Below are 13,123 nucleotides of genomic sequence, written 5' to 3'. Positions count from 1 at the left end.
CGCAAAAAAAATGGATATGGGAGAGAGTCAGAGAGATGCAGTGAGAGAAGAAGAGAAAGGATTCATTTATTGACCGTGGGGGATTCATCCTTTTGAGTTTAATGCCACTTTGGAAGGTTTATTGAGAAAGTATAAGCCAGAACACAAACTCAATGCCTCTTGTCTTCATCGTTCTGGTCTGTTGCCCCTGCCGCAAAATTAACACATCTCACAGAAAATGCCAGCCTTTGCTGTCACTGTTGGTGGCAGAATTTATGTCTGTCGGTGAACTGGGTGCTGCTGGAATCTTTTCTTTATGAGATGTCTCTCCATTTAGGGTGAAATGTATTGGTCTTGTAAACATAGGTTAATGACCAGGGTTTAGCAATCATGCCTGATGTGGGGCTGCAATATACAGTACGTTCCTTTGCTTTTTTCTCTAGGTGTCTGAACGCAGTGGAAACACTTTGAGAGGTTAGAAATACTGTAGGGAGAAACAAACTGGAGTGCAGATGACAGGGAAAGTCTGAAAATGCTTGTAGCTTCATGAGTTGCAAATGTGTGCAGCAAACAAAAACTGAAATGTATAAGTTCTCACTTGTAAAGTAACAAGTGCTGCATGTACAAGGCCTAGATAAATGAGATACTTTCCCCTATGAGTGTTTTGCCTGTTCTCTCGTCCAGGTGTGTGTGTGTGTGTGAGTGAGTGAGTGAGTGAGTGAGTGAGTGAGTGAGTGAGTGAGTGAGTGAGTGAGTGAGTGAGTGAGTGAGTGAGTGAGTGAGTGAGTGAGTGAGTGAGTGAGAGAGAGAGAGAGAGAGAGATGAGAGAGATGGCAGAATAATCTGACAGACATACCAGCCTCTTTCTAATCATTCTCTTGCCTCCCTAGTGGCTGCAAATTCAGCAGTCTGCATGACACTAAAGCCATAGACATCAGGGGTGCCTCTAAACACCAATTCTCCCCTTGTGGGTGCCGTTCTCTGCATACCTTCCGCCCTTATAGTACAGGTCCACACTGTAAGACTTTTAGGTAATTTCAACAGTAAAACACTGTAGAATGCACAGTAAAATACCTTAGATGTGTTTTACAGAATTAATGCTGTAGTTTGCACTGCATTATGGGTAAAATGCTGAAAAATACTGTTATTAACTGTAATTGTAAGCCTCCTGTAAAAATTACTCTAACTTAATGTTTTTCTTTACAGTAGTACCCGAACTCTACTGTAGTTGGCAGTGCCAAACGGTCTGTGGTGTGTGTGTGTGTGTGAGCGAGAACGAGAGCTGTATCTCGTAATTCTCAGGGCAGGTCTGCCGGTATTGACTAGCAGAAGTTAGCGGGTTACGATAATTAGGCTAAAGTTAGGGAAAGCTAAAAACGCTAACAATGTCCCCAACATGACTCGAACCTATCTACAACCAGGCCTGCCCTGAGAACAGAATTGATTTCCACTAATGTGATGCTCCGCGCCAAACGGTTGAAGTCGGACGTTTACATACACTTAGGTTGGAGTCTTAAAACTCGTTTTTCAACAACTCCACAAATTTCTTGTCAACAAACTATAGTTTTGGCAAGTCGGTTAGGACATCTACTTTCTGCATGACACAAGTAATTTTTCCAACAATTGTTTACAGACAGATTATTTCACTTATAATTCACTGTATCACAATTCCAGTGGGGCAGAAGTTTACATACACTAAGTTGACTGTGCCTTTAAACAGTGTGGAAAATCCCAGAAAATGATGACATGGCTTTAGAAGCTTCTGATAGGCTATTTGACATCTTTTTAGTCAATCGGAGGTGTACCTGTGGATGTATTTCAAGTCCTACCTTCAAACTCAGCGCCTCTTTGCTTGACATCATGGGATTTTTTTTTTTTAATCAGCCAAAACCTCAGAAAAAAAATTGTAGACCTCCACAAGTCTGGTTAATCCTTGGTAGCAACTTCCAAACGCCTGAAGGTGCCACATTCATCTGTACAAACAATAGTACGCAAGTTTATACACCACGGGACCATGCAGCCGTCATACCGCTCAGGAAGGAGACGCGTTCTGTCTCCTAAAGATGAACGTACTTTGGTGCGAAATGTGCAAATCAATCCCAGAACAACAGCAAAGGACCCTGTGAAGATGCTGGAGGAAACAGGTACAAAAGTATCTATATCCAGTGTCCTATATCGTCAGCAAGGAAGAAGCCCCTGCTCCAAAACCGCCATTAAAAATCCAGACTATGGTTTGCAACTGCACATGGGGACAAAGGTCGTATTTTTTGGAGAAATTTCCTCTGGTCTGATTAAATAAAAATATAACTGTTTGGCCATAATGACCATCGTTATGTTTGGAGGAAATAGGGGGAGGCTTGCAAGCCGAAGAACACCCTCCCAACCGTGAGCATCATGTTATGGGGGTGCTTTGCTGCAGGAGGGACTGGTGCACTTCACAAAATAGATGGCTTCATGAGGGAGGAAAATTATGTGGATATATTGAAGCAACATCTCAAGACATCAGTCAGGAAGTTAAAGCTTGGTCGCAAATGGGTCTTTCAAATGGACAATGACCCCAAGCATACTTCCAAAGTTGTGGCAAAAGTCTTGACCTCAATCCTATAGAAAATGTGTGGGCAGAACTGAAAAAGCTTGTGCAAGCAAGGATGCCTACAAACCTGACTCAGTTACACCAGTTCTGTCAGGAGGAATGGGCCAAAATTCACCAATTTATTGCGGGAAACTTGTGGAAGGCTACCCGAGATGTTCGACCCAAGATAAACAATTTAAAGGCAATGCTACCAAATACTAATTGGGTGTATGTAAACTTCTGACCCACTGGAAATGTGATGAAAGAAATAAAAGCTGAATTAAATCATTGTCTCTACTATTATTCTGACAATTCACGTTCTTAAAATAAAGTGGTGATCCTAACTGACCTAAAACAGAGAATTTTTGCCAGGATTAAATGTCAGGAATTGTGAAAAACTGAGTTTAAATGTATTTGGCTAAGGTGTATGTAAACTTCCAACTTCAACTGTATGTACTAATTCCATATACTATATACTTCTATATACAGTGCCTTGCGAAAGTATTCGGCCCCCTTGAACTTTGCAACCTTTTGCCACATTTCAGGCTTCAAACATAAAGATATAAAACTGTATTTTTTTGTGAAGAATCAACAACAAGTGGGACACAATCATGAAGTGGAACGACATTTATTGGATATTTCAAACTTTTTTAACAAATCAAAAACTGAAAAATTGGGCGTGCAAAATTATTCAGCCCCTTTACTTTCAGTGCAGCAAACTCTCTCCAGAAGTTCAGTGAGGATCTCTGAATGATCCAATGTTGACCTAAATGACTAATGATGATAAGTACAATCCACCTGTGTGTAATCAAGTCTCCGTATAAATGCACCTGCACAGTGATAGTCTCAGAGGTCCGTTAAAAGCGCAGAGAGCATCATGAAGAACAAGGAACACACCAGGCAGGTCCGAGATACTGTTGTGAAGAAGTTTAAAGCCGGATTTGGATACAAAAAGATTTCCCAAGCTTTAAACATCCAAAGGAGCACTGTGCAAGCGATAATATTGAAATGAAAGGAGTATCAGACCACTGCAAATCTACCAAGACCTGGCCGTCCCTCTAAACTTTCAGCTCATACAAGGAGAAGACTGATCAGAGATGCAGCCAAGAGGCCCATGATCACTCTGGATGAACTGCAGAGATCTACAGCTGAGGTGGGAGACTCTGTCCATAGGACAACAATCAGTCGTATATTGCACAAATCTGGCCTTTATGGAAGAGTGGCAAGAAAGCCATTTCTTAAAGATATCCAGAAAAAGTGTTGTTTAAAGTTTGCCACAAGCCACCTGGGAGACACACCAAACATGTGGAAGAAGGTGCTCTGGTCAGATGAAACCAAAATTGAACTTTTTGGCAACAATGCAAAACGTTATGTTTGGCGTAAAAGCAACACAGCTGAACACACCATCCCCACTGTCAAACATGGTGGTGGCAGCATCATGGTTTGGGCCTGCTTTTCTTCAGCAGGGACAGGGAAGATGGTTAAAATTGATGGGAAGATGGATGTAGCCAAATACAGGACCATTCTGGAAGAAAACCTGATGGAGTCTGCAAAAGACCTGAGACTGGGACGGAGATTTGTCTTCCAACAAGACAATGATCCAAAACATAAAGCAAAATCTACAATGGAATGGTTCAAAAATAAACATATCCAGGTGTTAGAATGGCCAAGTCAAAGTCCAGACCTGAATCCAATCGAGAATCTGTGGAAAGAACTGAAAACTGCTGTTCACAAATGCTCTCCATCCAACCTCACTGAGCTCGAGCTGTTTTGCAAGGAGGAATGGGAAAAAATGTCAGTCTCTCGATGTGCAAAACTGATAGAGACATACCCCAAGCGATTTACAGCTGTAATCGCAGCAAAAGGTGGCGCTACAAAGTATTAACTTAAGGGGGCTGAATAATTTTGCACGCCCAATTTTTCAGTTTTTGATTTGTTAAAAAAGTTTGAAATATCCAATAAATGTCGTTCCACTTCATGATTGTGTCCCACTTGTTGTTGATTCTTCACCAAAAAAATACAGTTTTATATATTTATGTTTGAAGCCTGAAATGTGGCAAAAGGTCGCAAAGTTCAAGGGGGCCGAATACTTTCGCAAGGCACTGTACCTACTGCAGGTTTTCTTAACTAATCTACTAACTAGCTAGCTAACGTTAGCTTGTTTGGATTGTGTTCGCTAACAGTATAGCCAAGATGACATGTCGTTCTGTTGCGTTGATCTTCCTTGCTGGTAAAATAATCAGTGATATTGTAGCTATAGAGCAACTCATTTTAGTATTAACAACGTGCAGAAATCCATATGTGTGTTTCTTTGGATAGGATACTTAACCGGTGGGTGCATGACATGGGTGACAGGGTGCTAACGCTATGGTATTAGTGGGAAAGTTGTCGTCGGCTTCACCAGACAAAAATACAGTTCGTCTAGGGAGGGAGCGAGAGTTTAGCTATGTCGAATACACATTTAGTTTGTCAGCAGGCACAGATTGACATTTTGCCTTGGGATGTATACTTTTTGGGTGATTCTGTAGTTGCAATGAGAGGAATGAAACTCTCAGATGAAAGGGGAATGGTGCTTGCTAACGTTAGCTATAGCTAGGAGATGGTCGAACTCTATTAGACACCTTTCTCTAAATATCTCTGGTTAACGTTAGCTCTATTCAGTCTCGGGGTGCGTGTGATTTAGCAAAAGTGTAGTGTAATATTCCCCCTATGCTTTTGTCCATTAAATTAATAAATTCAGCAACAACAGGCACAGACTGATATTTTACCCTGCAGGATATTAAAGTTATCTATTATTTTCTTCAGGTTGTGTGGTTAGCTTGCTAGCATTATTCAGGGCGATGGTCGTAGCATTTTTTCCACGTGAGTTGAATTTTCCTTGTGCTTTTGCTAATCTTTCAGAAGTGATCCTTATCAACCATTAATTAGGCAACGTTAAATGAATGATATCTGAAACATCAGGCACAGACTGATATTTGATTTAGCCTTGTAGTCTATAATTATTTTCTTTAGATTGTGTGGTTGGCATAAATTGCATATTAATGTATAGCTCGATAGCTCTTTTGGTGTGTGCATGCAATTTGGTGGCTGCGGGGTAGTGTCATTTTTATATTGCAGGCTGACTGGTAGCTGGAAGTAGCTTTATTGGGGGTATTGCAGGTATAAATCCTGCAATTTCTGTTTCCTTTTCATTACACATGCAAAAAAAACATAGAAATGTCGTGAACGACAGTTTTGCTTGTGGGGTAGAGTGCCCTTGCATCACTACTTGTTACACTACCCCGACCTCATCCTGCAATTTGGGCGACTCATTCGTTTGTGGGCCCCCGAGGTTTGAGAGCAAGCTCTCCTACTTCAAGGAGTGTGCCAGAAAACTTGTCTGAGAGCCACCAGTTACTACAATCTTACTTATGCAGCGGGCAATTGTCATGGAAGAAAATTATGACGGATACACATTTGGAAAGATCTCACTGATTCTGGTCACAGAATCACAGGTCCTTTTAATTGTTGGGGTGAATCAGTCTGTGTCTCCGGTCAATCTCGGGGTTCAATTTATACCAGATTCTCTGATTAATTATGTGTGTGTTAATAAAGATAGATTGAATAATTATTACCCACTACCAGTTTATGAAGTGTCAAGTTTCTATGTTGTTTCCCTGCATCACTCAGTGTGTTCTCCTTAAACCAGTGTAGGCATGGAGGGTCTTCAAGATGCAATTCAACACCAATTGCCCGAGTTGGAGACCGAGATGGTGAGATCTTTGTTGGAGCATCTGAGGGCAAATGTTGGCGTGGAGAATATTAACGACCTTGAATATGTTCAGCCGGAGGACATAAAATACCATTTGACACCAATATAGAGCCTGGAATTGCTTCAGTCCTTCAACCAAAGAGGTGAGATCTTGATTGATAAATGTAACATATTTATGTAATTGTTATGAAAAAAGGTGCTATCTAGAACCTAAAATGGTTATTTGGCTGTCCCCATAGGATAACCCTTTGAAGATACCTTTTTGATTCCAGGTATATGTATAACCCTTTTGGTTCCAGGTAGAACTATTCTGGGTTACATGTAGAACCCTTTCCACAGATGGTTCTACATGGAACCCAAAAGGGTTCTACCTGGAACCAAACAGGGTTCTCCTATGGGGACAGCCAAAGAACCCTTTCGGAACCCTTTTTCTCAGAGTGTAAACACAGACACACACAGTTAAAAAGGTTCTGTAAATAATGTGTTTGTTTGCCAGCAAAAGAAATGGTTTATGCTATGATGGAGCGAGGCATATGCAATAAAAGGGACGGAAATGACAAAAATACATAATTGTACACAAATATACAAGTGTTTCTGTAAATTGTTTGTTTGTCCTCTTGTGCTGGTATGGAGTGCAGCACATAGCCTAACACACTTTTTTTCTTTGTTTTTTTTTTTTAAAGAAAATGAAGAATGGATAGGATCTGTAACAATGGATATGACACTTGTCCTCCTCCAAGCCTCAGTGACCTCCAGGAACAGTGACCTTTCCTTTTCACCAAGTTATTGCTCTGCGACCACTTCACTACCCTCACTGGCATCGTGATTGACAGTTGCCTGACTCAAACTCTCCTGAACAAGGGTAAGAGAATGGTCAACTTTTCTAAAAGCCAAAAGATCAGGTTGAGAAGAGAGATCCAGTGCCTGCTGAATGAAATCGGCGGTTACATCAAAGGCAGTGGCGATCTAACAGCCACTGCTCCCATTCTTTTGCTGATGACCCACTTTAAAGAGAAGGACAAATCTCTGCTTCTCTTGGCAGATGTAAGAAACAGTGTTTTTAGACTTATAAAGTTTATATGATTAATGGTGTTTATACTGTACTATTGCGCATGATTTTAATATTTTGTATATGTATGCTTAGTGATTTTAGGTCACTGCAACTCGGGTTGATGTTGAGACGCAAATTCCTTGGCCAGACACACCAAGGCTGATCATGCTTGGTAATACATTTATTTGATTTAAGGTGGAACAGAAATATATAGTATTGTGGTAGCTATCTAGAGATGTCTAGTAAGTATACACTAACACCCTTACTTTTGTGTATTTCAGGAAACACTCTATTGGGTTCCTCAAAATGGATGGTGTCTATCGAGGGGAGAGTGGTCTGTGTTATGGACAGTGAGTCTAACTTTGCTGCTGCCCTCTCTGTGCTCTTCAGCACTTTACCAGGAGTCGACCTCTGCAGTTTTGGAGCTGATACAGAGGTAAGCATTGAACATTTATTGATCCAACAGCTACATTTAGCATTTGTTAGTTACATTTCAATTATATTTCTTATTGTTATTTTTTCAATGCCTCAACTGATTAAATATATTTTATGTTGGGTTGTACAGGTTCCTGGTTCGAATAAACCCTGAAGGAAACAAATGCACAGCGAAAGCAGAAGTGAGCCGCAAGACCGGAAAGGTCGTTCAGAGGAAGCCAATGCCAATTGACCTACATGTTACACGCTTTCTCACAGACCTGAAGGAGTTTGAGTGGAAAACTCCAACATGTAAGTACACAAACAGACACACCTGATGAACACAAACTTTATTTGTCTGTTGTCATCTGCCTTTTTACCCAGCGAGTAGTAGTAGTAGTCATAGCATTAGTTATAGTAATAGTAGTAGTAGTAGTAGTAGTAGTCATAGTCATAATCATAGTAATAGTAGTAGTAGTAGACATAGCATTAGTTATAGTAATAGTAGTCATAGCATTAGTTATAGTAATAGTAGTAGTAGTAGTAGTAGTCATAGTCATAATCATAGTAATAGTAGTAGTAGTAGTCATAGCATTAGTTATAGTAATAGTAGTAGTAGTAGTAGTAGTAGTAGTAGTCATAGTCATAATCATAGTAATAGTAGTAGTATTAGTCATAGTAATAGCAATTTCTTTCTTTCTATTCTTTCTATTTCCATGTTTGTCCTAGTTGACGTGTCAGAGCTAAGGAGGGACAGAGTTTCAAAGATTGAGGTGATAATCTGCATGCCACCGAGATTTATTCGAGACTTTATTCGAGCATCTCTCATTCTCGCAGAAATCCTGCCCAACAAAATCCTGCCATGAAGGTTGGGTCAACAAATGATCTGCTTGCTCCATCCCGGATCCTGTTTTGACTTGCGGTAGCGTGCTTCTCTGGCTCCAGTCTAGCCCTGCTCGCTCCTCTCTATCATCCTTCTCTCTCAGACCCTTTCTCTCTCGTTCTCTCTCATTTCTCTCTCAAAGACAGGCAGGCAAGCAGTTCTTGCTATAGTTTTTTTGTAAAAATGTCTCCCTTTTGTTTTCCTATTTTTCATTTATCTGTTTAGATTAGATTTTTTCTTACAAATCCTGTATTTTCAATAATGACCTATTCTGATGCAAATTTACAGCATTATACAGACACCACAGTTGCCAGTTTAATACTGTAATTTTGCTTTACAGCAGTGATGCTGTAATATAGTTTACAATATGATTTTTACTTACTGTAAAACATATTACAGCATCCTTGCTGTAAATTTACAAACCCAGTTCTTCTGTGCACCAGAAGAATAGCCAACTAAGCTAAAACGTTCAGGTGTCAGGCAGTTACAGTACTTATCTCTGCATGGTTTACCAAATCACCAGTTAGTAATGAACCTAATGCCTAGGCTTTAGTTCAGCGGGTTAACACAGTGTCGTGGTGTGTAGGAAACCCGGGTTCTAAAAAAGTATGTATATAAACCCTGGATTACTGGTACTATGTATTGGCCAATGAGAGGCTTTGAAGCCACCAATCGTTCATATTGGCACTCAGAAGAAGCAGTCCTCCATATGAATGAATGGAATTCGACAGTATTTCAATTAAATGTTACAAGGACAAAAATACACGTGTTTCAGTATTTTGTTGTTGTAGTGGGGGCAGTAGCATTAGAACTATATCCAAATACTTGGATATATTTTGTATCTTTATGTTTAGCTCACATAATATACAGTGCATTTGTAAAGTATTCAGATCACTTTTTTCACATTTTGTTGTTACAGCCTTATTCTAAAATGGATGAAATGTTTCTCATCAATCTACACAATACCCCATAATGACAAAGCAAAAACAGGTTTTTAGACATTTTTACAAATATATAAAATAAAAAACAGTAATACCTTATTAAGTATTCAGATCAGGTGATTGAGCTCAGGTGCACCCTGTTTCCATTTATCATCTTTGAGATGTTTCTACAACTTGATTGGATTCCACCTGTGTTATATTCAATAGACATGACTTGGAAAGGCACACACCTGTCTATATAAGGTCCCATAGTTGACATTGCAAGTCAGAGCAAAAACCAAGCCATGAGATCGAAGGAATTGTCTGCAGAGCTCCGAGACAGGATTGTGTCGAGGCACAGATCTGGGGAAGGGTACCCAAACATTTCTGCAAGAACACAGTGGCCTCCATCATTCTTAAATGGAAGAAGTTTTGAGCCACCAAGACTCTTCCTAGAGCTGGCCACCTGTCCAAACTGAGCAATCGGGAGAAGGGCCTTGGTCAGGGAGGTGACCAAGAACTCCAGAGCAAAGCTGTCATCAAGGCAAAGGGTGGCTACTTTGAAGAATCTCAAAATATAAAATATATATATAATATTTGTTTAACTCTTTTTTGGTTACTACATGATTCCATATGTGTTATTTCATAGTTTTGATGGCTTCACTATTATTCTACAATGTAGAACATTGTAAAAAATGAAATAAAAACCCTTGAATGAGTAGGTGTGTCCAGACTTTTGACTGGTAATGTATACCATCCTTCTGGACACCCTCTTCATTCCCCTATCCCCAACTTTAAGAACACTGTTAAATAACTGCTACTGAGTGGGGTGGGCTTGATTAGTAGACCAGAATGCTGAGCACTGCAGATAGAAATGCACCGTATAGTACAGATTCTCAATTGTATAGGTGAAGAGTGAGTCCAGTCTATATAGATTGAGTAGTCTATACCTACCATTTATAGCTACATGATTCTGAATGTTCAGTCCCACTGAAAGCAGCCCTTGTGAATGGAAAGGCAGAGCAGCAATGACCCTAGGGGTTAAGAATTTGTGAGCTGGTTCTTCTCTTTAAAATGACTTGTATGGGCCAGTACCCATTAGAAATCAGTATGATGGACAGGTGTAATTAGAATATCTCAACTATCTCCTCACTCTCAGTGGGTCATAGTTGACGTTTACACAGACACACACACACATCTTGAGGGGACATCCATTCGATCGCTGCATCATCATTGTGGGCAGGTCCTTGTGAAAAATGATGCCCATCATCTATTGTTTGGCTCCATTGCACCATATGGTTCAGCAACCACCTACTAGTGGGAGGTGGACCCATGAGTGCTTATTGTTTCACTGGTGGAATCTTATTGCTATCTTAACAGCAATTAGCAGACATCTGGTCATCTATTTTGTCTTGTATAGAGACAGCAGCCATTGTATCCTAAATTAAGTTTAAAAAAAATAATAGGCTATAGCTGTTTTTATAAAGCAAATGTATGCTTAACATGTGTCATTTACAGTGCAATCATAAAGTATTCAGACCCCTTGACTTTTCCCACATTTCATTGCGTTACAGCATTCTTCTAAAATGGATTAAATTGTTAGATTTAACGGTGTGTAGATTGATGAGGGAAAAAAAAAAAAATGTTATTCATTTTAGAAAAAGGCTGTGAGGTAACCAAATGTGGAAAAGTCAAGATGTCTGAATACTTTCCGAATGCACTGTATTATTCACATGGCATTGCAATGTAAAATGATAGAGATTATGTAGGACGCAAAAAGCAACTGGGGCGTTTTTGTGGTGTGGTCCTTCAATTTGCATGACCCCAAATATTGAACGAGGTGATGAGCGATTGCAAGCAGTTCAGAAAAGCGCACATTTCGCGTCCGGCACAGAAGTGTCCATTTGGGGTTTTTTGACACTCGAGTCTATAATTTGGTCAATTGAATGTAGCCTAATTAGAATGCCTCAACACCGCTTTCATTCAAAATTCTAGTGAATTTGATAGGAATTACAGCAGTAATCATGAACCTTTTTTTACTATTGAATTATTCTACAGAAGTTGTGGCACACAGTCAGTGAACGATGCAGAGGGGCTTCACTAACATTGTAATGAAAACTAACATCAGAATAATACTTTGTCAAAGCATGCGTAATATGTGTTAATTACCTTGCATTTCTGAAGACCTGCTGAAGCCCAAGAGAAGCGACGCGCTCACAAGTAGAACATTTTGCATAAGCCTCCCCATATCCATCGTAAAGGCACAACGTTTATGAACGTTCCCCAAATAACCTAATATCTAACTTTTCAACTGTGACTCCACCGAAGTAAAGAAACGCGAGTGGAACTGTGTGAAGACTCCTCGACCGGCACGCTGACCAGCGCGGATGGGTTGTCAAAAAATGTTGTCTCGCACGGTCGCACTCCGCGCGCCAGCCAGGCAAAAGAATGCTTCGGGTGAAGGTGAACGATGTCAGCGGGTCTCACTCGTGATCCGAGCAGCTTGGGGTGTGCTGCGCCGAACACTTTCCTCATCTCCCAAATGAGAAACATGAGATGGGCTGCGAGCTATTACAGACAGTGGACAGGGCAATATAACGATGCTTGTCAATCAAATACAAGTTTTACTGCCTCTGTGCGCTCACTGTCTCCAGCTTGCATAGCCTAATGATAAACTGACAATTATAAGACTGCTTACTTGTACATGACTGCAATCACACTGCATGTTTTATTATGGTGCAATGAGTCTGTTTAATTTGTGTGCATAAGACTTGTTTCCTTCCCCTACCAAAAAAATATGTTTTGAAACTGCAGTAAAAGTGCAGTAACTTTCAGTGGACTCTGCAGTGATATTTTGGACATACTGCATTATAACTGCAGTTATACTGCACTCTGACTGCAATCTTTTTTTGTAAGGGTTAAGCTCTCATAAATAAGGGATATTCATTTCACAACAGCACCATTTTATAAAAATAAGATTCCCACAGGATTGAATTGACAATCCTACTAGACCAGAGCTAACAGCCACATTTGACCCTTGACAACATCTGGTATGACCTGCCAACGTCTTCCAGAATGATCTTATGTATTTATGAACATTTGTTTTTATTGTCTCTTGGCCTAAGTACCACTGCTGAGATTATGTCATGGCTTTTGGGTTTATGCCTTCACATTATACTTTTCTTTTCTGAAATAAAGTGGTTGCAGATTGATTCTTGAGAGACTGTTTAACCTAAAGTATAATTAGTGTGATTGATCTAATCCATATATGTCTCATTGGCAATGTTTTGGCCTGCATTGTACAACATGGCAACACAGACAGGTCAGAAGGTTCCTGTCGAGACAAAACATATGGTGAAAATAATATCCCGCTCCTCGTAGTAGTTGCCTCAAATGTAGATCATCATAGAACACACAAACATTGTTGTCAGTTGGAGACATTTATCAGCATGTTATTGAGAGTGTATGTATTTCATTGTTTATATGCAACCTCAGAAGAGCAAGAACCAGGGCTTGTTCAGGAGAGTGTAACGTAACATAACATAACATTCAG

General features: G+C 40.1%; 1 protein-coding gene across 1 annotated transcript in view; it reads right to left on the bottom strand.

Annotated features, from left to right (window-relative positions):
- thbs3b (thrombospondin 3b) overlaps positions 1 to 12,247 on the bottom strand; it is a 28,449-nt gene extending 16,202 nt beyond the window's left edge. Inside the window, exon 1 of the mRNA XM_021572189.3 lies at positions 11,740 to 12,247. Within this exon, the coding sequence (XP_021427864.3) occupies positions 11,740 to 11,824 (85 nt within the window). The 5' untranslated portion in view covers positions 11,825 to 12,247. The remainder of the gene's footprint in view (positions 1 to 11,739) is intronic.
- Between the last annotated feature and the right edge of the window lie 876 nt (positions 12,248 to 13,123).

Source organism: Oncorhynchus mykiss, chromosome 18 (assembly GCF_057628025.1).
Source record: "Oncorhynchus mykiss isolate SJ-2025 chromosome 18, ASM5762802v1, whole genome shotgun sequence".
Taxonomy (NCBI): domain Eukaryota; kingdom Metazoa; phylum Chordata; class Actinopteri; order Salmoniformes; family Salmonidae; genus Oncorhynchus; species Oncorhynchus mykiss.
This window is presented reverse-complemented; position numbering and strand designations above follow the sequence as displayed.